Here is a 26,624-nt window from a genome sequence, read left to right as displayed (position 1 = left end):
ATTCTTTCTCCTATTCATCTCACTAGTAGTTTTTTTTTTTTTAATAAAATTTTATGATTTACCATTGGTGGATACATCTTCACCTCCACATGTGTATAAGCCTCAGTTCACACAACATCAAAATTCTAGTGTTCTTGGCACTATTACTACTCTTTCCTCCTCCTCTGGTAATCGCTCTTTTTTTCTTGGAGTCTAAGAGTTATTTTTGTTTGGTCAGTTCCCTTATTTTGGTTACTGGATAAAGAAGTTCTGGTAAATATTCTCAATGGAATACTATTCAGCTATTAAAAAGATGGTATCTTCCCTTTTGTGACATGGACAGAATTTGAACTGATTAAGCTGAGTGAAATAAATCAGAAAAGTGATGGATAAATAACCAAAGCAAAGGAACTAGCAAATGCTTTTAGTATTTACTTCCTTGGATTCGATTTGACTCTTGGATTCTTTTTTTTTTTTTTAAGATTTATTTATTCATGCATACAAAAGCTGGGGTACAGGCCAGAGGTGTGGGGGTGTGGGGGGTGAGAGGATTCACCAGAGACAGTGGGGGACAGAAGTACACTGCTGAGGGGGCAGCTGCCAGCGAGACAGGAGAGGTCTGCTGGGCCATGTGGGATTCTCACCAGCCTGTCGGGATCCAATAGGTGCTGCAGAGGCTGCAGACTGCTTCACGGAGCAGCACTCAACCTCCTGAGCCACCAGGGGAGGTCCTTTTTTTAATATTTAAAGCGCACGTTTATTAGAAAAGGGACAGGACAGTAAAAGCCACTTGCATAGGCACAAGCAACGAGGTGCCCGCAAAACGACAGGTTTGCTTAGAGAGGCCTGCATGTGGCTGGCTGGCAGCCTTGAGGAGAGCTGCCTCCGCTGAGGGAGGTCAGTGAGGATAAGTCCCTGCATGGTACAGGTCATGGGCAGGCAGGCGCGGCTGCCCCACGGAGGGAATAGAGCTGGTAAAAGAAAGCACCTGCAGAGTCACAGGTGGGCAGAAAGATTGCTGCTGACTCTTGGGTTCTAAAAGTAAGTTTTAAGAAGCAAGTAGAAAATAGAAGAAAGGACCCAAAGTTCCAGAGGAACTGTACTGTTCCGGGTAGTGTATGGGAAAAGATAATTAATTAGGACTGGGCTCTGCTGTCAACCAGATAAATCAGTTCGTGTCTGCCACTCAGTTATGCCCGCTTACCCATCTTTGAAATGGGGTGATAGAATTTACACTGTAGTGGGGAATGGCCATGGTCGGTGGCAAAACAGAAATTGCCATAGTTGGGGACATCTGCAATTCAGTAGTTCTTAGTCCATGCCTCGGTGAGAGGCACCACCCCAAGCATACTGACTCTGAGGGGTGGGGCCCCGGAATCTGTATTTTAACAGCTGCCCAGGTGATTCAGATGCTCATTTAGGTTTGAAAACCAAGACCTGTTTCCAGTTCCCCTGTTCTCGAAAGCACTTCTCAACTTCCTCTTGGTGCCAACGACGTTCAGCAGCAAGAGGAGCCGCGGGAACAGAGGAGAGCCGGCGAGGTGGAGGCCCGGCCCCCGCGGGCCCCCCTTCCCCCCCTCGCCTGCCCCCCTCGCCTGCCCCCCCACCGCCTCCCCCCACCCGGGGAGCCAGCCGGCAGGTTACATAACGGGCCTCCGCGCGGGCTCTCGCGAGGCTTCCGTCGCCCCCTCCTCCCTCCACGTCAAAGGGAACCCGGCGCAGCAGCCAACATGGCGGAACGCAGGCGACACAAGAAGCGGATCCAGGTAGCAAACCCGAGCATGGGGGTGGAGGGCTTTCGGGGCACTCGGGAGTGGACGAAGCGGGGGAAGCCTCCTGGAAAGGCGAGGCGGGGTGGGGTTCCGCCGCAAGCCGCCGATTGCGTCGTTGTGAGGGGCCTGAGGGGGGGCGGTGTTGGTGACGGCCGAGACCGGGGCGGAGGTGCCGGGGCAGCGGCGGAAGGCTGGGGGCGCCGCGCCCGGAATGCTTGGAGTTCCTGCGGCCGTGCTGGCAGGGCCGTCGAGGGAGGTCAGCCTCTGGCCCAGACAGACACCGACCCTCCCCGGGCTCCTCCCCTCCTTCTCCAGCCCATCCACTTGTCTCAGCTATCCCGAAATTAAGGCCACGGTAATTAGGGTAAAAGGAGGCGGAGGACCGACCTAAAGCTGCGGGTTCTTTGTGCGCAAATAGAAGGCCCGTAGGAGGGGGAGTAATCTGGGTTTGGGCCACAGTCCCGGGGGCCCAGACGACGATCTGCCCATCCAGACGTTCAGTTGCCTTTACCTTCCTTTCTCGTCGATGTTATTAAGTTAATAGTCCATTTGAAGCTTGCCGGCTTTCTTGCAGGCGCCACAGTGTAAACAAACACAACCCCGTTGGTACTGCAACGATTTGGTCGCGCCCAGAAACCTTTCGCATGCCGGTGTGTCATCCTCATAACCTACATAACATCTCTCCCTCATTCCACATGCATGTCATCTAGGCATTTCTTGCAATTTTACCCCTTTTGTTCTTGTTCTTTGCCAAGGTGAATACGTGGATCGTCTGAGCCACAGAGTGTCTATTAGTCCGTTGTCTCATTGGCTCATGTGTCTAGAAATCTTCAATATGTCATCATAAATTGATAGCATGCTGTGAATTGTTAATATACTAATCATAAGTTGTTACCCATCATTTTGTTCTGTTCCCTACTATTTATTGCTTAGGAGACTTTTTCTATTTAATGTTTTAGTCCTCCATTTTAAAAAATAGGTTTATACACCTAGGTGATTTGAGCTATGCAAATTAAAATTTTCCTGAAAACTTTTACGTGCTATAAAAAAAGACACCAGTGATCAATAAATTTGGAAGTTTGAAATTGAGCAGAAATAGTATCAACAGGGTACTGAGATCGGAAAGAGACAAATTGCCCCAAATTTAGACCTCAAAAAACCAGAACTTTTATGAAAGACGTCATTAATTATACTCTTCCTAGTCTTTTAAAATTTAGTATTATTGGTTAAGCTTGAGTATACATATATTCATTAGCGTTTGTATCAAAGTTGTCTGTCAAATTTGTACTTACTGCATTTTTTGTCCTTTTAATACACATTGTTTTACAGTTTTACTGTTCTTTTATTTTGTTGTAAAGGAGAGCCTAATCCCTTTTTTGAATAGCTGCTCTTATTCTAATTATATATTAAACAAAAAGTTAGATTAAGAAGCTGTGTGGTAGAGACAGTGGCTTTTGGCAAAAACTGGAGCTAGACAATGCCTGTGTGTAGCTCATTTTCACTAATTATTTAGCTGTGTACTTTGGGCAGATTACTTAACTTTTTATCTCAATTTCCAAACTGGTAAGAAGGAATATTTATCTCAAAAAAAAAAAAAAAACTAAAACTTCATGAGGTTATAAGGTTGTGGTGAAAAAAAAATTAGCGTGTCAACAACCTATTAAAGGTTGTAAAAGTTTTTGAAAGAGTATTTGGCACCAAACTCCTTTTCCTCCTTCCCCAGGTTGGAAGGATTTAGTAGGGAATAGGAAAATAATGATGGGTAACAATTTATGATTATTAGATGTTTATAGGTTAACAGTGTGGCTTACTCAAAAGGTTGTCTTAGTATTTCTGGTATTATGAAATTTTAACGTTCAGAAGGATTTTCAAATAGTAGGATTGTTTTGGGTTTTCATAAGCACTATGATAATGCTGAAAAAAAAAGATTAACAGGTTTCTGTTCAGTAAATAAGCCGTCAGGTTTTGAGTGCCACGAAGTATAGTTGTTTACTTGCTATTTTTTATTTGAAGATCACGTAAATACATGAAGATCTGTTAAAAATTAGCTTGGCATACTGCTAAGTGAAAATAAATAACATTTATTTCCCCCATTCTTGTAGTTTTCTATGACTGTTCAATGTTGTAGAGATCTTAGGAGTGCTAGTTGGAGTACTGCTATTACAGTACTGCTAGTACAGTCTTACCAATTAATAAAAATACACAATATCTTATAAAGTTCTTGCCCACCCCCACCCCAGCCTCAGAGAATCAGAAACTATAATATTGGCATCACTTTAGACAAAAAGATCAAATGTAATGGCAAAGTTCAGAGTTTAAATTACAGAAAAGATTCTATTGTAAGACTTTTGGGCAAAATGATCTGTAATAGCAACTGAGTTTCCTGTTGTTTGTTACTTGATGTTTCATGTTTAGGGAAAAACAAAATTATGTTTAATAGATTCAGTGCCCTTGAATTGTAACTTGTATATTAGGGGAATTGCTTGATACAAACAAGTTCAGGGTTTTTTTAAGTAGCTAATTCACTTGCTTTTTCTAGTGTAGCATAATTTCAGATTCTGGTATCCTGTCAAAGCTGGAAACATGAGGATCATTTTGTCACATTTCCTTCTAGGACTGACTTTATTCATCACTGAAAACCAGAAGTGAGATACATTTTTAAAATTGAGCCTCACAACTAAGAGTGATAATTAATGAAACATTTGAAATAAGTAATTGTAAGTTATTTAAGAAAGGCAATTACATAAATTTTTAAGGACAATGCTTAAAAATTAAGGACAGTGCATAATTATAGGTAACAGGCTTACTCAAAAGGTTGCTTTACTATCCTGGTATCATGAAATGTCAGCAAGCAGAAGGATTTTCAAATAGTAAGATTTACTAGGGAATCCTTTTCACAAAGGCAGTTCTAACGTAAAAGCAACTCTGTCCTCCACTTTATTACCACACTACTATTATCCTTATACCCATGGTCCTTAAAGCTTCTTTTAGATATAAGAGTAATTCTAGATGTAAAACTTACTGTTCTATACCATCTCCTTCATTTTACAGGTTCAGTGAGGTTATATGAATTCACTCAGGGTCACACACCAAGATACTTTGGACCAGGACTTCCTTCCAATTCTTGGTTGAATGTTCTTTCCCCATCATCATTGATAAAATAAAAATAAGCTGTTCTGAAATCCTTCAATCCTGAAATTTTTATTTTAAATTGTATAAACACTTAACATGACTTGTCCCAGCTAAAGGGAGAATTATCCCATTTCGTATTCTGCTTATATGTAAACTCCATTTGTGTTTTAAATGACTTATTAATTCATAGAATTTATAATCTGTGTCTCTTAATTTTGTTGCACCCATGTGTCTCCCTGGTAATAAAACCCTGATACATCATGGGCCTTATTTGCTTAATTTCAGAAAAGAGAAAGTTTGGGACTATACAGTCTCACTCAGAAGAAAAGGATCCCAGGAAAGCAGTCCTAAACCTGAAAACTGCCCCCAGAGGCTTAATGGAGGGCATACAATAGCAGTGAAGCAGGGAGGTATTTACAGAAGAGTTCTACCACGGGCAAGATACAGAGACTCTTTGTAAAGCTTTACTAGTAACATCCTATTTGACTTTTAAGCAAGTGACTTATCTAACATCCCCTCCAGCTTTCAGATATATTTCTGTAAACCTTTGTCCATTCTTATGCTGTTTATATAAACATACAAGTTAAAAAGCTGTGAACTAGCCTTTTTTATATTCATTTCACTCTTGACAAATCAAGTAAGCTTATTCCTATTGAAGATAGTAATGTAAAAAAAAATTCTTCTAAATCAAAAATTTTTGTAAGAATGACTTAGTGACTCATCTAATATTTTTTCTCAAAGAGGTTATATTAAGAACTGGCCCAAATAATATGGATATATATTTAGAGTAACCCTTATTTCATTATAGTATATATGTTGGTGTGTTGTAAAGCTAAATAATTTTTTATGTATCCTAATAATCAAATTTTACATGACTCCTCAATCAACATATTTATGCCTGAGTTCAATAAATCATTTGAGTGCTGAGTTAGATTTGTCATGCCTAAGTTGATATTACTATTTTTCATCCAGAATCACCTTTCTCCCACATTTGTTATTCAAAAACTCTCAGTTGACCAAATTAGAAATCTGACTTCTTTTGCTTAGCCATTTCATTCACCCATTATCATTATATCATTTCTACTCTGCATTTGACACTTTTCAAATATCTGAAGTTCCCTCCCATTCCTAATCCAGCATCATACCATGTTTTATTGAATACTACAATAGACTTCCAGCAGATTTCTCTGCCTTGTGAATTTTTCTCTAATTCAGTTTACTCACAGACCCCAAAAAAATAGTATGTCTAAATCATTTTTTATAATTATGTCCTCTTTCTATTCAAAATCTACTGATAGGCTTTATGTTCCTTGTAGGGTAAAGTTGAGACTCCCTTGGAAATTCTTTAGTCCTGTTCTATATATACATATTTAATCTCCCAAGGTTTCCTAACTATACTTCACTAGGCCTACAGTTAGTGCTTATTCTAAGTCAATTTACTCAAAACTCATTGAACTCAAAATCCAGCTCCCTTGCCCAAGAGGCCTTTTATAGCTGTCCTCATCCACTTTATAAGCCCACTGTTTTGTGTACTCCTAAAATACTTTTTTCTGCCACTCATTTTGGAATATAACAATTGCTGTTTTGGATAGTTGTAATAAAGTGTAGGTATCATGTCTGACAAAATTTTGGATTAATTGTAGCACCCAAAACTATAGGGTAAACACTGAGTAATCATTTGAATGATTTATGTTTATTTAGACTTTCTCCCGTAATTTTTTAATCAACTTTTCTTAGTAACATCAGCTAATCAGGAAAAAAAAAGTTGACAACAGCTTTTATCAAATGAGGGAGAGAAATTAGCATATATGGGTGTAATTAAAAAATGGAATTGGTTTCTATAAGCCAATTACAGCATTTTATTATTTTCATTTATTGTATTTTTTTGGCTTTCGATATATAATTTACTAATAATTGAGACTTCTAGAAATGCAGTGTATTGTGCAAACAAATATTTCATGGAATACTGACATATGTTGATTTACTGTAATTTCAAAAATTTAAATACAAATTTTTACCTTTTGGTATGTTAAAGTATATTTTGAGGGCCTCCCCGGTAGCGTTGAACGATGGGTGCGAAGCTGCCCGCAGCCTCTGCAGCACCGCTTCGCTCCCTGGCTGCTCCCGGGCCACCAGAGGAGGGTCCCTCCGTCCTGCCTCCCGCTGCTCCCCTCAGCAGTGTATTTCTGTCCTTCTGCCTGTTCTGCTCCCTGCTCTGGCTCTGGTGAATTCTCTTACCCTCCCGCGCTTCTGACTGTACCCAGTGCTTGTATAAATAAATAAATAAATCTTTTTAAAAAAAGGTATTTTTTGAGGCAAGGCCCAAATTAAGTCATTAAGAACTTTGTAGATATTAGTGAACTTGAGGGTTAAAATTTGAATTTGCAATTTTAAAGATTCTATTTTTCTGTGATACGTGTTTTTATATATAAATGGAAGAGTTTTTTTATTTGCATGAATATTTGTTTTTTACTAGATTCTTTTATTTGAATTGAATGGCTTGGACTCTTAGTTTTTATTGCCACAAATAATAACCCACAAATAGGGTAGAGACATTATATAAGAATGATATCTAATTGGGCCTCTAGAAGTAGAGGAGTTGAGAAAAGCAAAGGAAGAAATATGAGAAGTAGCTGCCACATGACTCATCTACCAAAGCACAGGTTCTCACTTCATCTAACAAATTACCCCTTTTCAAGATAAAATGAAAGCTGAAACCTTGGTTTGTTAATTGTTCCTTATTTTCATCCAGCAACTGAATTCAGATGTATCTGAAATTTGTGGGAAAACTGACAAACACTGATGATTAGATAAATTATTTTTCCATATTGTATTTTTAGAATGCTTTGTTATCTATCTTTAGCATTGATTGTTCTCAGCATCCTAGATTCTTGGCAGATAATTCTTTACTATTGGCATTTTGTTTAAGAAATAGGCCTTAAAATTATTCAATTTAGATTATATATTGCTGGAAATACTGCTTGAGTGCTCTAAATATCATACTTAAACATGTTATTAAAGACAGTACTTTTGTTTCAACAGCTTACAGCAATAAGACAACTTATAAAAGCATGTACAGGTGCATGCAGATACATATGTGTACTTACAGGATAAATCAGCCTTTCCAAAACTGTGCATTCCCATTAATGGTTCTTCAAATGAGATTGTAATTTGTCTGTCAAATGCACTTTTATTTTTGCTTTACTACGACTGGGGAAGAAAGGATTAGAAGTCCCAGCCATTATCTGGGATCTGCAACCACAAGGGAAAAAGGGAGGAAATACAAATCTTCAGCATCTCAGATAGTAATTATTGTGGCTTCCACATTGGAATAGCTGTCTTTAGTAATTTGAGAACACCTCTTATGGTCTGCTGTCCATTGTTCCGGGTACTTAGTTTTGACTGTTATTTAACATTTATTTATCGCACCTGTTTCTACTTAGTTTGACATTGGGCACTTATTATTGGCAGCCTCTTAATCTTTTAAATTATTGCTTTGTGGCTTATAAAAAGAGACCAAGGAAGAGTAAAGGTAAACTGGTACAAAGTAGTTACCATTCTAGAAAAACAACCCAAATGCCTTGTAACTGAGGACAGAGACAGTCCAGTTTTGAACCTATCAATTTAATGTTTAAAAAGGAGATAATTTTTTAAAATCTCTTCTCTGTGTCTTGAATACTTTACCATATCTGATCCAGAGAAAGCCTGAAAGAAAGACCTTTTATTTTCCACTTAAAATGATATGCAAAACAGATCTATAAATTATTCTTTAGTGCATGAATTTCTCAAATAAATGGTTATATTAAATTTTCATTTTTTGCAGGAAGTTGGTGAACCATCAAAAGAAGAGAAGGCTGTAGCTAAGTATCTTCGATTCAACTGTCCTACAAAGTCCACCAATATGATGGGTCACCGAGTTGATTATTTTATTGGTAGGATTACATTAGTAAAGTTTTATTAGATAACATGTATTAATGAGGATACCTAAATTTGAAATATGTAGATGTTTTAAAAGTGATTTCCAAGTGTGATTGGTGATGCTGGATGATGTGTATGTTCTTTCCTTTTATGAATGAAAATATCAATCATAAAAGGTAAGAGAAAGTGCTTAGTTATGACATTTGTTGGAAATCTTAAAAAGAGGCTTAATTTTCAGTTTTATAGACTACCTTTTATTCAGATATATGTTTTTTTAAGTATATAAAATTTATTATTATGGATTTTAATTCAGTGTTAAACAAGTCCATTGGAACCAGCTGTGGTTATTCACATTATCCAAACAACATTATTATAAGCTAATGTATAGTAACATATACATATATATATAGCCCCACAGCTTATAAGTAGTCTCATCAATTGTTATTGAATTGCTATTAGAGAAGAAATTCCATTTTCTTTCTTTAGTGTTATGATTAATGATTTGAAAAATAGATATGCTGTTCTCTTTAGATCTAATGTCTTTAGCTGCTGTTTAACAAAAGATTGTGTACAGAGCTTGTTTCTCAGTGGCTTACAGTAAAGCTTGATAACAGAATTTCTGTACTGTTGTGGGAAAGGAAGATTTTGGGTTGTTTTTCCTACATTTAATTGTGATTGAATTAGTGATATTTGCTTTTATTTTGAAGTATTTATTTAGAACATTACCTCGATTTATTTTGAATGTCATTTCTAGCACTACTGTAAAAAGATGTTTATCAATTTGTTTTACAAATTGAGGTTTTAAAAGACTATCATGATCATGTCAGACTTAATTTTCTGTTGAACTTGGTTTTATTTTCTCATGCCAAAATGTTGAACTTTGTCTTATAAAATATTAGCTAGACGTAAATTCCCATGTGTAATAAATTTAATAATTTATATATGGTGTAGAAATAATAAATTTCTTCTTTAGCTTCAAAAGCAGTGGATTGCCTTTTGGATTCAAAGTGGGCAAAGGCCAAGAAAGGAGAGGAAGCTTTATTTACAACAAGGGAGTCTGTGGTTGACTACTGCAACAGGTAGTGTATATTCTTAGTTAAAGGATAATGTAAATCAGTAACATAAAAATTCCTCTCTAGTCTTGAACTCCTTATTCGTTTTCATCATTAAATGTGATAGTACAACATAGCTCAAACATCTTTTTACATGCAGCCTGGTTCCTTGGTACCTCTGGAAGTGCATTTATTTGGTGTGAGACTACCTTATTTTTTTAATTTTTTTTTAAAGATTTATTTATTTATTTATACAAGCACTGGGTACAGTCAGAAGTGCGGGAGGGTGAGAGAATTCACCAGAGCAGGGAACAGAACAGGCAGACCAACAAAATACACTGCTGAGGGGAGCAGCGGGTGCGTCAGGAGAGATCTGTGCGCTATATGGGACCCTTGCTGGTGGCCGTGGATCGAACCAGTGCTCAACCGCTGTGCCACCAGGGGAGGCCCATCATTTTTAAAATTTTTATTTGTATTCTGTTGCCTCTGCCAGATTGACTGAACTAAAGGGTCAACAATTAAAAATCATATACCGATGCCTGTGTTGAACCAAAAAGTTCATCCTATACTAAAGCACAGTTGGGGAATCTTTTCCAAAACTTTGGCTGTTATACCTAATAGACTTCTTGTTCCGTTTGTTTGTTTGTTTATCCATACACTGAGTCATTAGCAGGCACCCTTCCCTGTTTTGTTTAGTGATAGCTAATGTATTTCTTTTAAAATCAAGACAGCTACAACATCTACCTTGTCTTGACAGCAAGATGAAGTGTAGACAATTAAGTAGCATACTCATGTTTTTCATAATAGGTATGTCTCCTTTGGGGAAAAACTTGATAGTGCTGTACAAAAATCACTTTCCTCTTGGGAAGAACTACGCTAGTTTTCTTTCCATTTTTCCTGCTTGGTTTACCTACTACTTAAATAAGCGTATTTTTTAAGATGTTAACAAAATAAATTTTGTGACACTAAAATTTGATTGTTGGTGACATTTTGGATTATTTTATGTTCAATGAGAATTTATTATATAGCATTTATTAATATATTGTTTATAGCATTTAGAGTGTCAGTCACAGGAAACCTTCTTTAAAACCACTATTTCACAAACTGTTTTCTAAGAATGTAAAGTTAAAAAATTGACATATGTTAGAATTCTTATTGGCCTAAAATCAGGGTCACTAATGGACCTTCCAGAAACTGAAAATTTCATTGTTGGGGCAAGAATGATCTAACAGTGGTACATCACTATTTACCTTTATAGTTATTTGTATATTTAGAAACCCAAAGTACAAATTTCCCTGTCAACTTTAAGGTACATTTATTTCTTGTATATGGTATAAAAATCAACAAATACTATAAATAGAAAACCAAGAAGTTGGGTAACTTACCCAAGGTCAGGTAGCTGGTAAGTGGCAGAGCCATACTTCTGCGGAGTCTCCATAGTCAGGCTCCATAGTCTATGCTCTTAACTACTACATTATACTATCTCCAACAAAATGATATGCATTTAATGAAGCATAAATTAAGGTGAAGGGTTCACCCATCAATACTACTTGAATATGAAGTCTGTTAACCTAAATCTCTCAGACGAAGAAACAGTGTTAATCCATACCACTTGGCCTTTAAAGATCTTTGATAATATTGTTACATGAAAAGCCCCAAAGACCTAAGTACAGAGAATGTTCTAGAGATATGCTCTTCATTGTATATGTCATTCTCATTCATGTTAAGACATTTGTGTCCTTTCTGCACAAAAATAGAGAAGCATAATACCTGAGTTCTTCAGAGCAACTTTTTTTTTTTTTTTTTAAGATTTACTTATTTATGCATACAGGAGCTGGGATACAGGACAGAGATACAGGGGGTGAGAGGATTAACCAGAGACAGAGTGGGGAACAGAACAGGCAGACTGACTGAAATACACTGCAGAGGGGAGCAGCAGGTGAGACAGGAGAGGTCTGCTGCACCATGTGGGTTGCTCCCTGGCTGACCGGGGATCAAACTCATGCTGCATAGGCTGCGAATTGCTTCATACTGCAGTGCTTAACCCTTTGTACCACCAGGGAGGCCCTTTCAGAGCCACTTCTAATACAACCTGGGAGTGTTCATGATGACCAGCCTCTGTGGCTTCCTCCCTGGCTACAGACAAAATATTCAAGGGATGATTATTTACTCAACATATTTTTCAAATATCTTTTATATGCCAGGCCAGGAATACAAAGATGACAGTGATTTGATACCCTGCCTCCAAAGTACATATCTAGTTTGTTAGAGAAGATTTAAGACTAATTACAACGTGTTGTATTCTATAAGGAGGAACAGAGATGGGGAAACTTCAAGAATGCATTAATAGGGGAACATGTTAATCAAATTTTGAAATATAGATAGGTGATTATCCAGCAAACAATAGCAGAAAGGACATTTGATCCTGGCAAAGGGTACAGGACAAATTAAAATAGGGAATTATGTAAAAATGTTGGAGAGCTTTGTGTGACTTATTCTCTATGATGTAGTTGACGCTAAGTAAGTAGAGTTATTGATTTCATTACAGTATTAAATGCCATCTTTTTCAAAGCATAGTTGAAGTAGACATTTTCTAAAGACCTATCAAGGGATAAGTCAGTTATTCTACTTATAAAATAATGGAATGATCCTATAATGGAATAATTTATGAACAGTCATAAAGTGTTTATGTGTGCCTATTCTATAGCTATTAAATGAAATTGAAGGCTTTACAGTAGCAAAAATAATGACCAACATTGAACAAAATGAAGGACCTAATTTCTTATACATCATTTTGCTTAAAGTAGCAATTTCCAAGAACCTATTGGCAATGTTAAGTGAGGACTTAATGTATGTGCTTCAAGTATCTGTGTATGTCCACATGTTTTCTTAATATATGGAAGCCTATAATATGAACTACAATATAAACAAATAGGATGTATTTTTGTCTTTATTAAGTGGTAATAAATGTTTTTGATAGAAAATCTAGAAATCACAAAAATAAGTGCCAAAATTTTTTAAATTAGAGTATGTTCGTCATAAATTTTTGTGGGACATTCTGAAGTAGGATAAAAATTAAAAATCCCCTTTGTTATTAGCATAGCTGCCACTACTATTAAATTTCATTTTCTAGTCATAAGTAGTTAATTGCAAAGGGTCTTGGTTCAGACCCTTAATGTAGACTTATTTATATATTTGCAAATGTTAATGGTAGTCTTTTGAGGTATTTCAGATCATTGCACAATTATATGCTAAGTAGATCTTCTCAACAAGTAAAATGGGCCAAATGAGTAGACCTGGAAGTTAGCTATGTGGAGATGTTCATGGGGTGGATCTAGTTGCACAGCAGAAAGAAGCCCAGGCACACCGTTTGAAGCAGGTGCTCCAGATTGCACAATATAATTACTAGAAATAAGTGGTCAGTTATTTCTAGAAGAAGGAGGCATCAAGTTAACAAGCAGTGTGATATGCTGGAGCAAGTAGAAAGTTGAGAGGGAAAGGTACACAGATAGTGACGAGACCTCACTTCTAGTTTGTGTTTTGGTAATTGTACATTATCAATGGGATGAGGAAACAAATCAGTAACTCTGAAACATAGGATTTGAAAAGATGACTTTTAGATAAGAAAGGAAGGACCAGCCCAGTTTCTTGAGTAGGGTGATACAGTTAGAAAGAACTACCACCAAGATTGACTTTATCTAGCAGGTCAGCAACCTCTAAGCTCATCAAATAAAGAAATGAATGAAGCAGGTATCTGACCGTTAAGTAATTTACACTCTTGTGAAAGTGGCAAATAGATATAACAAAGTATATGTTGTTAGAAAATAAGTGCCATGAATAGGATAAAATGAAATAAGAGGGAGAATGGGGCTTAGATTTATAATTTTATACAAGGTAAGCCTAGTTGAGAAGATAATGTCTGGTGGGAGACTTGAAGGAAGTGAGGGAGTGAACGAAAAGGACATGCTTATGAGATAGGAATGTAACTATATTTTTTAAAAAAACATGTTTAATAGAAGAACAGTGTATTGAAAGAAACTAAAGAAATGTACAGTGTTGTTTTGCACAGTTATATGCTATTGTGCTATATACGTTAGTATATTCATCCATTTCTTAATTGAAGATGTTTCATTGTAGTGACAGACTGAATAATGTGAAGAACATGGTGGAGAGAAGTATGTAACATCCCCCACCCCCCAAAAAACCCAGCTGAAGACATTATTTAGATTAGTCAAATCATGGACACATTTTTAATCTGTTAATATTTCTTAAACTATTATAAATGTCTCCTCTTGAATTTGAGCTTAACACTGAGTAAAACAGTTTTTATTACTCTTTTTTTTTAAGATTTATTTATTTATTTATACAAACATACAAAAAACAAGGTACAGGCCAGATGCGTGGGAGGGTGAGAGGATTCACTAGAGACAGAGCAGGGAACAAAACAGGCAGACTGGCGAAATACACTGCTAAGGGGAGCAGCGGGCGCACCAGGAGAGGTCTGCTGCGCCATATGGGACCCTCGCCAGCCGGCCGGGATCGAACCAGCGCTGTAGAGGCTGCGGACAGCTTCACAGTGCTGCGGCTCAACTGCTTGAGCCACCAGGGGAGGTCCTTTATTACTCTTAATGAATCTAGAGAAAAGCTTCATAAGGATAAATCCAAATTTATAATCTTTTATACCTATATTATATAGGTATTTTATACCTATATTATATATACCTATAATATTATGTATGGCTTGAAAATGGAAATTAGGTTGACAACTTTTATATAATCAATTAGGCTATGCAGTTTTTACTAGAGGTGGGCGTGACTGTTTCCCATATGCTTACTAGTTGTAGTTTATTTTGTGAGTTGCCAATTTATGTATTCCTTTGTTCACTTTATTTTGATTTACGTATTTTTGCTTTTAAGTCTGTATATAACTAATAAGGAATTAATCTTGTAACTTTTTCCTAAAGGCTTTTAAAGAAGCAGTTTTTTCACCGAGCACTAAAAGTAATGAAAATGAAGTATGATAAAGACATAAAAAAAGAAAAAGAGAAAGGAAAAGCTGAAAGTGGAAAAGAAGAAGATAAAAAGAGCAAGAAAGAAAATCTAAAGGATGAAAAGACAAAAAAAGAAAAAGAAAAAAAAAAAGATTGTGAAAAGGAAGAATCCAAAAAGGTGATTTGGTGATTTCAACTAAAATTCAGTAAAAATCAAAAATGACTATGTGTACATGACAATTCAGGCATATGAAAACTTTTAAAATATTTTATCCAGTAACCAGTTATATGGGTTTTTGAAATACCTAGTTGAGAATTTTTGTGTCTCAAATAGTGAATTTTTTTCTGTATTAAATGTCATAATCCTTTTTACTAGTTTGTGTTTTTTTTTCTTCTGTTCAACTTGGGTTTTAATAGGAGGAAACTCCAGGAACTCCTAAAAAGAAAGAAACTAAGAAAAAGTTCAAGCTTGAGCCACATGATGATCAAGTTTTTCTGGATGGAAATGAGGTGAGAGTATTTAGCCTATAACTAGAAATCCAGTTTTGTGAGGTTTTAGAATTATCTTTGATTCCTTCACTAAGAAGAAATTTAGATAAATCTAACCATATAGATAATAAGTCTTTTAGAAATAATGCCTCTGATTTTTGATTTATAAAAAATTTATTAAAAATACTCAGTTTCAGCTGTCTGTGAGTGATAGGAAACCTGAAATAAACAGGCACTAAAGTATTTACTTCTCTCTTATCTGTGAAATCTAAGGGCAAGCAATATAGATATGGCATCTTCATGTTGAATCAAGCTCTTCCTCCTGTGTATAGTAGTAAATTAAGGTTACATCATGTCCAAAATAACTGCTGATATTGTATGTGTACCCAGAGGAGAAAAGGAGAATGACAGCATGCCTCCTCTTTAAGGCCGCTTTCCAGGAGGCTGATAGTTTCATTCTGCTTGGATTCCATTGGCCAGAACCTAGTGACATGGTTATGCCTACCTATTTTGAAGTCTTAGAAATGTGCTTTTTATACTGTATATCTTTTTGCTCAGCTAAAATGTAGGATTTCTATTACTACCAAAGAAAAAAGCAGAATGGTTAATGGGGAACACTTAAATATACTATATATATATATACACCTCAATACATATGCACCTCATATACAATATATAGTCAGACATATTACTTCAGGAGCCTAAAATTTTCATTTTTGGTGCTTTACTCAAGGAGATAGTTTTTATTTCTTTTGTATTGGGAGATTTTTGTCATATAGCTCTCTGTGAAGGCTGCTTTAAAATTTAGTCATTTAACCAATATACTGACTATTGAATTGTTGTAAATTTCAAGACATATCTGTTCTTACTAAGACTGGTATTGTATATAAAGTAGTGGTTCCTGAAGGTGTAAGGTTGAAATTCTGAGAAATGTCTTTAAGAACTTGGGTTTTTTTGTTTTTTGGTTTTTAAGAATTCTAATTGGCAGAAGTGGTGTTTGTGAATCTGATTTCCAGGGAAATCATACATAGTGAAAGAAGAAGAATGGAACATCACTGTAGAAATAGAACCAGATCAAAAAGATAGTAACAGAATTCTGGTCAAAGCAGAACCAGGAGATGGAAGAGTACTAGAAACTCAGCAGTAAAACTAGGTGTTTTACGGATGATTAGCAGAGTTCTGATTGTACCAAATGAAATAAATTTCTGTTGTCTAAAATGGATTTAAAGTAGTCGTTACCAACTTGTGGGCTGTAGACTTTCCATGGAGTAATAAGCAATGAAATTCTTGCAAGGAGTCATCGAACCTTTATACTCAATGAGCATGATTTTTAATAATCATTCTTTACATCTCATCAGTTAGAGGGAACTGGGTAGAGTTGAGAGCTGGTGGATCTCTAATAGAGCCTGCCTGGAATCTGTTATATAAACTGCTTTTAGTCTAGTACATCATGCCATTATACATCCTTTAGTGACTAAAAGTATAATTGCTGAACTCCGGGTTGAATAAGTAATAAATTGGTCATATCAACAAATTGTTAAATGCATGGAACTATATAGAATTTACCTTAGTGCATTACGAAGTTTATCATTTTTAAAATAATTTTCTAACTAATGGCCATCAAAAGTTATACTACTGCTGAAGGAAAGACCTTTGGAATTTGTTTACCTTAGAAAGTATTTCTTATATGTTAAGAGGTTGGAAGTGACTTTTATAGGGATCAAAAGTATAGAATTAAGTTTAACTTTCTAATATGACTTTAGAACTTTAAGCACTGGGATTTCTTAATTCTTCCAGGTGTTTGTGTGGATCTATGACCCAGTTCACTTTAAAACATTTGTCATGGGATTAATTCTTGGTAAGTATCATCTCTGAAGAATTTGTTAGGGAAAATAAAAACTAAGCCATAAAGAAAAAAATTAACATAAAAGAGCTATTTTTAAAATGTATACCTTAAAGTCCAAGAAGGTAGAAGAAAAACTGAGGAAAATATTTGCAACACATTAAAGCAAAGATCTTTTAACAGACTAACAAACTGGTAGATATTAAAATACCTCATAGATTAAAAAATTTATAATGACCAATAATAGTGAATGATCCTTAATAAAAAAAGTGAAAGCCACAAAGATTATAAAGTTTAGTAGGATGTAGTCTTAGTCTCCAACACTTAGGAGAAACCAACAATTTTTTACTATTGGCAATATGCCCATTTCCATTTTTGCTCTATGAGCTATGGAAATGATCCCTGAAAGTGTAGTTTCACTTGTTTTAGTCTGGCTAACTCTGGCAGTCTAGCACTATCTTTTGAATTTTAAATGCATGTAGTACTGACCATCTGTTCAACTTCTAGGAATTTATCCAGTGGTTGTTCTTAATACAATAAAACAGATTATCTATTTGAGAGTTTGCATTATCAGTACTAACACAAATCCTCCAGACTATATTTAAGAGGGTAATTTAGCAAAAATCTTTGAAATATTAAATGTTTCTACCTTTTGACCTAACAATTACACTTCATATTTATCCTGTGTTGTAATCAAGTTGCACTAATATATATGTACATTGTTGTTTATTGCACCATTGTGTATAACCTAAGAGTGTAATACTGAAACAATTCAAGTCCCTAATAGAAGAATTGTGAAGTAATTTAAAGTACAATTGCTTGCTATATTATCATTTAGCCTTTAAAGAATTAGATGAGATTTAGTGATAGAAAGAGCTCTATAACAGATTAAATGAAAAAATAAATTGTGAAAGAGGAACAGTGGTATAAGTTTATGTAGAAAGAAGTTCTGCGTTTTTAGTTTTAATTAATTATAGGCAATCTTTGGGAACACATAAGAAACATAATAATAGTTAATCAGTGGGAAGTGAAACAAGAATTGGATGAGGAGCACTTTATACCTTTTTTTGCTTTGTTTTTATTTATTAATTTTTTTAATCATGAGTTTATGTTATTCCTGTAAGTTCAGGTTAGGGTGTGAGAGGCAGCAGGGAGACAGTGATTTAACAAGTAGAAAAAAAATAGACAGCAGTTAAATACACAAGCTTGATCAGTACAGTAGCACAGAATCCCTTTCAAAATAACTTTTATAATAAAGTTGAAACTCATAATCCAACTCAAATAGTTAAGAGCTGTTGATCACTTACTATGTACTAGTCAGTTTACTAAATATTTGACATGTGTTATTTCATTTCATCCTTATAATTATCTTTAAGGAATAGAAGCGGGTAATGTAGGCAGTGTATTAAATAAAAGATTACTGAGCCTCAAAATAGTTAGATAACTTACCAGGGTTACTTAGCTTATAAATGATAGAACTGTAATTTGAATCCTGATCTCTCTTTAAATACCTGATTGCCAGACTTCTGACCTCTTATGATTGTTCCATGTGGTCTCACCATATTTGGATAAAAGCTGGAGGTGCTTGTATACAGTTTCCCGGCATACCAAAATATCATCTAGCAATAAAATGTGCTTTTTATACTGTATATCTTTTTGCTCAGCTAAAATGTAGGATTTCTATTACTACCAAAGAATTGCAATCTGTATATGTCAGAGCTCTACTCCAAATCAGATTCTTCAGGGAGGGATCTTTGGAATCACTTTTTGGTTAGTTGTGTTGTTTGTGTTATTTTCCTTAAGCTCCCCTATTCAGTAGATATCTATGTTCAAAAATAAGTAGATACTGCTTGTAAACAGCAGCAGTTAACCATTTAAGGAGCTAGCAATTTCACATTTTTAGCTAGCACTTCTTTCAGCAGCTCTCTGCCCACCTGCATCTATGCAAACATCTCCTTTTTTTCCTTTCCTTAATAAATGTGCCATGTGCTGATGAAAAAAAAAAGTAGCACCTTTTTCTAATTGTATGTAATTTATAATAAAAAAATTCTAATATAATTTATGAACAGTTGGGTTTTTTTTTTTAAGTTTTTTTAATATATATTTTACATCATTCTTCCTTTTTGTGCAATGTATGCTAGCCATAGTCCCCGTAAAATTCCCACCACCAGTTTACCCGTGCACCATCACCATAGTCCATTGTGCTCTTTACTCCCCTGTTTTGATCTCTCTTCCTTCCCCTCCCCTGCAGAATGTCTATTCTCTGATTTATAGTTGCCTGTTAATTTTGTTTTTTAATATATTATTTTGGGGGAAGAGGGGGCGGTGATTGTGCCCAGTAAAATAAGCCAGAAAGAAAGAAAAATATCGGATGGTTTCACCTCTGGGAGGAATGTAGGGGAACCAAGTAAGGGATCAGGGGGAAAAAAAAATATGAACAGTTGTTAAAATGTTAGGTTGAACTATGTGAAATGACTGATAATTGACCGTTTTTTATTTAAAAAAAATGGCAACTTTATGTTTCAATATGTCTTATGTTTTAGCTTTTTCCCTAGGAATATATTCACTGTTATTGCAACCAAGGCATTAAAATTTTAATCTAAAAATTATCTTTGTAACTTTGTCATTTTTGTTCCAGTGATTGCAGTGATAGCAGCCACCCTATTCCCTCTTTGGCCTGCAGAAATGAGAGTAGGTGTCTATTACCTCAGCGTGGGAGCAGGCTGTTTTGTAGCCAGCATTCTTCTCCTTGCTGTTGGTAAGTAGTAGGATTGGTAAAACTGACCAGTAATGTAGATATTGGGCTATTTCAGCTGTAATCTGAAACTTAAATGAAGCTGTATAGCAAAATTATGTAGGCAACTCAAGAATATGGGCCTACTTTTTGGGTTGTATTCCAGAACTGACGCAGATTTGAAGTAGTTCATGTGCTGGATTAGATTTTGTCTCTTCTGAAGTAAGCAGGCTTAGTTTGTCTTAATCTATATGTAAATATACTTTAATATTTTTAAAATATTCTTTAATAGTTGATCATTTATTAGACATAATGCTTTCAGTAAAATTTTTGTATTTTGACTAAAAGCAAATGAAACATACCAAATATTTAATTTCTATGTATATGTTCAATAAATGATTCTAAATAGTTGATTTGCCATTTGGGGAAAAGTCAGTTTGCGCCCATGGACCAACATCAATTCAAGTTGCATTAAGGATTTTAACTAAGTGATTTTTTTTATTTTTATTTTGGATGACTGGGCTCCTTTATAGCTGAAAATAAATCATCATAAAAATTACCCAATTCAGAAGAAAGCAAGTGATTAATAAATGCATGAGAAATACCCATTACTAGTAATCAAACAATAAAATTAAGAGAATGAGGTGTTTTTCGCCTATTAATAAGATTATTTCTTTTTTTTTTTTTTTTTTTTGAAGTGGAAATAGTGCTAGGGAGAGTTTAATTGGAAGGAAATATACCTAAATATAAATAGTGGTGATAATTCCGAATGACTTATACTTGCCCATAATCTTTATAATGAGCATGTTACTTAACCATGAAAAAAAAATTATATAAAATCCTATATATGGTGGGCAGGTCTAATTTAATTTCTCTCTTTGGGAACCAATATGTCAAGTGATTTTTTTTAAACTTATATGTGACTCCTTGACCCATCTAGATTTTCTGTTGGTGTATGGTATTAAGTGATTTTCCTAATTATTTTCCCCAAGTGAGAAATTAACTTTTCTACCAAGGATATAGAATAAGAATACCTCTGTCTAAATAGAAAAATAACACACACTTTATTGACCCAGTGACTTCTAGGAGACTAAATTTGACCAAGATTATCTGAACTCGTCATATGTTATTCTGAGGTTCCATGTTATACAGTAGATTCTTACATTTCTAAAGCATTACTCCTATCACCCTTAGCAATTTCCCACTTCATATCCCTTTACCCTGGGCATTAGGTGTCGTAAGTTAGGGCTACCATCTATGATCTGAGGAGCCAATTTATTATTTTATTCAACTTACTACTATGTCTATGGGCCTCCTTTTTTCCTGTCATCTGTGACACTGTGTGGTACCTTCTTCACCCATATTTTATTTTTTTCATTTCTCTAGCTTAGTAACCTTGAGAAAACCACCTGATGTTTCTGCATGTAACACAGCACATTTGTAGGCAAAGAAATAATACCCAAGTCTGCAAACACAACTAGTGGCAGTATACTGTTGTCCTTAAGAATGGCATTAAACTTTAATACAACTTTAGATATCAAATTGGAATCTTCTAGCCTTCAAACTCATGAAAATTTAGAAACTTTGAAAATTTTTAGCAAAAGTTCATCTCAGCTGAATTGAATTAACCAACTTGCTTATTTAGCTTTTATTTAAACCAATATTTCAATAATTATGGTTATTGTGTTTATTCAAGTTGGAATTAGACAGAAGAGAAATAGGCAAGAAAACTGGGGTCTGATGATTCTGCAGTAAACAAAAGGTCAGAATGCCTTTGTCAGTCACTATTCCAGGAGTTGTTCGTTTTTTCATTTAAATAGGGTCATCCATAGATACCACAAAATAGCTTAGAGAATTTGTCATATTAACTTTATTCAATTTAAAACAGAAAGTAATCTTTTAATCTTTCAGAAGAAAAACATTTTCACTATCAAAACATTTGAACTATAATGTGAGCATTTAATGCCTCATTTTTTTATGTAGGGAAAAAATCTGTCATTTATTTGGAATACTATTAATGAGAAAAGAGAAAATAATCAGGGAAGTTAAAAGAAAATATGAAAAGCAAAGAAAGAAAAATGTGAACTATTAAGGAATAGTATACCATCTGTTATTTCATTAACAATTTATCTCTTTTATGATAATAGTAAAGCAATATGACAACAGTCACACTTGGTTAACAGTCATATCTCATTAGTTTGAAATTCAAGTAGGAAAAATAAAATTAATTTCAGCCTAAAATAAAGTATTGCTTCAGTAGTTGTTTCTGTAATTCATTTTAAATATATTATGGATTTAACTATACAGTGCATGTTAAATAATCTTCTGACTATATAACCAGAAAGCAAATGCAATATTTTGTTATTTCCTTTAGAAAATGCAATTCCAAGTAGTCTTACAAATAGTTTTGATCTGTCGCCCACTTACAAATTGGATGTATTTTTTTTTAATGTGAAGTATTATATACTGGTCAAAATTACATTTGGTTGCCATTTTGAATATGTATGGTTGATATTGCCATTTAAAATAGAACCCTTTGCAATTTTTAGATGTGTAACTTTTAGTAAAGGAGCAGAATGACAGTACATGTCCCAGTGGCTTTCCCATGATTTTTCTCCTTTTGACCCTGGTAACCTAATGTCACCTAGAGAAAACCACAAATGAAAAAGCTCAAACATGTTAAAATTCTGTTATGCCAGGTTTATATATTATGAGAATTTAGATTTTTTGTGTGTGTGCCAGTTTTATTGCTTTTTCTTGGATTTAACACAAGATTTCACAGTATGAGCCATCTGTTTTATAATCTTATAAATCCTATGATAGCATTGTATTTCTATCTTGAGGGAAAAATACACACTGCCTCCTTAAAAGATGTTCATTATTTCTATTTATCAGTGGAATGTCAAGCATATTTGCCTTTCCTATTTGTACCGTCAAAGACCCTATTATGTACAGTCTTTTAAGATATTTACATTCTCTGGTGAAAATAGAAATTGTACTTTATAAAAAACAAGGCAGCTGTAACCATTTCCTTTTATTTATCCAGAATAAAATAATGGAAGATTTATAGATGAACCTTAGGCCTTAAATGAAAATAAGGATATAATTGTCTGGAAAAAAAAATAAAACAAAAATCTGTCATAGATGATTAGTCCCTAACATTCACATAATCATTATGACCTTTTTAAAAAAAAGAAAATCACTGGGCTCTGTAGTAATATTAAGTAGTATTGCAAAGTAATATTTAATAATACTAATAGTAAATCAACCAAAAATATGTGAGGTATTAGGGTGTATGATAATTCATTACTATAAATTCTCAAAATCTTCCATTATTTAACCACATTTTTATCATAGATCTTCTAGTAATTCAAATACTGTTGAAATGATCTGGCTTTCATTAGCATTGTGCTGTTTCCTAATATTGGGAGAGGGTTTGTCCTTGAGCAGAAATTATATAAGTACTGCACTAACAAAATTATATAACTTGGGAAAATGTCCCCTTATTGTCCAGAAGTGTTTTTACTTAGAAGACTTACCCTTCAGGTACATGTCTTGGACCCATGATACATTTAGGAACCCACAGAAACATTTCTTTTAAAATCAGAAAATTATATGTATATAATAACTATGCACAATAATATTTATATCAACATGGTCATAAAACGTAATTGTTAATATTTCTTCAAGGAGACATTGTCCTACAAAGGCAATCAGGTTTAGGAAAGCCATGACTAAGCCTTTTTTTTTTTCTTGTAAAGGGCTTCTTAACATATCCTTTATCCCTTCTATTTATCTCCTTTTTCTTATACCATGATCTCATGCACACTTAAACATCCAACTGACAGGTATGCTTGTTGAACTTTAACATGCAAAATACTTAAATTATAAGCGTATATAATAAAGCAGCACCCAGATGAAAAAGACAATTTTTGAGTGACTTTGTAGCATTATGCCCTCAAGTTCAGAACAGAATGTTCTGTGCTTAGTGTAATGTGATAGCTACTAAACTAGTCAGGATTTTATTGTTCATATTTAAGGTACAGGTAATGTGTAACTAATAAGTACTCTGAATGTTTCCCCAATTTACTAACAAATATCCCCCGCTACCTGAGTCAGTGCTTAAATTATTCAACTAGAGAAATTTTTCTCCCACAGCTCGTTGTATTCTGTTTCTCATCATTTGGCTGATAACTGGAGGAAGACACCACTTCTGGTTCTTGCCAAATCTGACTGCTGACGTGGGCTTCATTGATTCCTTCAGGCCTCTGTATACACATGAGTATAAAGGACCAAAAGCAGACTTAAAGAAAGATGAGAAATCTGAAACCAAAAAACAACAAAAATCCGACAGTGAGGAAAAGTCAGACAGTGAGAAAAAGGAAGATGAGGAGGGAAAACTAGGACCAGGAAATCATGGAACAGAAGGTTCAAGTGGAGAACGTCATTCAGACACGGACAGTGACAGGAGGGAAGATGACCGATCCCAACACAGTAGTGGAAATGGGAATGATTTTGAAATGATCACAAAAGAGGAACTGGAACAGCAAACAGATGGGGATTGTGAAGAGGAGGAAGAAGACAACAATGATGGAGAAACAATGAAATCTTCACATGAAAAATCATAATCTGACTAATTTGGGGACTGAATAAGTGCAAGAAGTTGGATTTTCTATGTTGGCTGGGTCATCATAATTACACGACATTTGTAGCATTCTTTAAGTCCATTTGCTGAAATGTATTGACATCATAGCAGTTACATTCAGTCCTTCATTTCATAGAATCCTATTGGTACAGCCGAAAGCCATTTATAAGTTTTATCCATTTGATAATTTTATAGTGAGTAGATTTCATTCATTTTGATAATTCTCAAAGATGCACTTTTCATAACATTTAAATTAATGGGATTTTTGACAGATGTGTGGCTTTTTACTGTTAGAATAATCCAAATATAACTGAAAGGGATATAAGAGAAACACCAATATTTCCGATTGTGCATATAGGTATATAGCCATTTCTCAGATTCTTTAAGATGAAATGCTAAAACTCATTGTTTTTGATAGCTAAGCTTTTTTGTTCATTATAAAACTGTACCAGGAAATTTCTAAGATTCTGAGTTAGCAGGGTTCAGAAGCATTTTGTGGAAATAAGCCAACTAGAAATAATGCAGCAACACTTTTAGTTTAGCTACAAATTCTCCTTTTCCAACTTAGGAAATCCAAACTGATTTGTACACATCTAATTCAGAAAAAGATGATCATCTCCAACAGAGAAAGCAAACAACATTGGTCGGAATGTGACGACTTCTTCCTTCCCCATTTCCTTGTGGTAAAGTAAAAATGTATTCTGTACATAATTTACAAATAAACATTTTATTTTAATTGTTACTCATTATTTAGACATTTTCTCAACACTTAAATTTGTAAAAATTAAGACCATATTAGGGTATGTTTTTAGAAAAATGGAAGTTTCAATAACTCACAGAACATCTGTGATCTTTCTACAGCAGCTTCGGTTTTGTGCCAACATTCCATGTATTTGATATGAGTTAAAACAGTCCTTATTAAATAAGAGCAGACTTAAAGTAGCTGTTTGTACGCCTTAATGTTCATTTTGATTTATCTTAAAATTCTACATTCAGAAATGGGATACTGTACTATCAGACCAGGGGCACTGCTATGAAAGATAATTTACTGTTCTAAAATACCAATTTAAAATAAAGAACATAAAAGAAATAAGAGAACCACTGGACTCTAATTGCTTTGAACTAGCTTTGCAGTTTGATTTTATGTCTTTCATACCTTAGTTATAAATCCTTTGGAAAAATTTTATGCTTATATAGGAGCATAATCCCTGGAGTTACACTCTTTTAAACCGATAATATTAAATTATTTTCCTTCAGTCACAGTGAAAGCATTTTGCTCTGTTGAAATAGGTGGTTTGTATAGGTCTTTATTTTTTTAAGGCTGTTTCCCATCTAAATGTGACTGGAGATGTTACATTTCTAATTGTGAAAAATATACTTTATCCTGACTAAAATGACTTGACTTCTTTACATATTCCTTGTAGTGAACAAAAATGTGACTGATGTAAATGTTACGCCATCAAAATTTCATCTTAAAATTTTCTTCCTCCTACAAAATCAGTCATCTTAAAATTTCCTTCCTCCTACAAAATGTTCGTTCATTTAGGTGCCTGGATGTTTTACCTCACATTTTCAGAACTCTACTGCTTCAATTCTACAGTAAAGGTATGCATAATTATAGCTTCTGAGCTTCTTAATCACCATTAGTAGCATTTATACTTATTGGGAGTATGATACTGGTACCAAAAGTTTTAGGAAATATAACTGACTTAGTTAGCCTTTATTATAATACCCAGGCACTCAATGTTCATCCTAAAGTTCCCTGTAATATGTGTACTATAACTAGTTTTAAAGCCATTTGAAACATGGCAGATAAGTCTGCTTCTTAATGTTTGTGGAATCTTAGTGTTAGGACACATTTTTCATCACTCCTGGTTTCTGGGAGATAATGTCATTCTTAGTATGAGTACAAAATGAGAAGTGTCTGACGATTCAAGGTTGTGTACTTTAGACAAATTTTTTTAAAAAATCAAAAGACTGCCACTATTAATAACTTAGAATAATAGGTTGCTGTCTGTTGGTTAACATTAAATATTATGCCAGAGAATGGAGAATTGTTTACATTAGTC

The 26,624-nt window shown here is 34.7% G+C and overlaps 1 protein-coding gene across 1 annotated transcript; it reads left to right on the top strand.

The window, feature by feature from the left end:
• Nucleotides 1-1,667: 1,667 nt before the first annotated feature.
• On the top strand, nt 1,668-25,645 carry SEC62 (SEC62 homolog, preprotein translocation factor). The gene is made up of 8 exons (XM_037525722.1): nt 1,668-1,745; nt 8,707-8,815; nt 9,775-9,880; nt 14,818-15,022; nt 15,262-15,354; nt 17,131-17,191; nt 19,815-19,934; nt 24,069-25,645. The coding sequence occupies exons 1-8, from the start codon at nt 1,710-1,712 to the stop codon at nt 24,536-24,538; spliced, it is 1,200 nt and encodes a 399-aa protein (XP_037381619.1). The 5' UTR covers nt 1,668-1,709; the 3' UTR covers nt 24,539-25,645.
• Nucleotides 25,646-26,624: the final 979 nt, after the last annotated feature.

This window comes from Talpa occidentalis, unplaced genomic scaffold (genome assembly GCF_014898055.3).
Source record: "Talpa occidentalis isolate TD23 unplaced genomic scaffold, MPIMG_talOcc4v2.1 talOcc4.4, whole genome shotgun sequence".
NCBI classification, from domain to species: Eukaryota; Metazoa; Chordata; class Mammalia; order Eulipotyphla; family Talpidae; genus Talpa; species Talpa occidentalis.
This window is presented reverse-complemented; position numbering and strand designations above follow the sequence as displayed.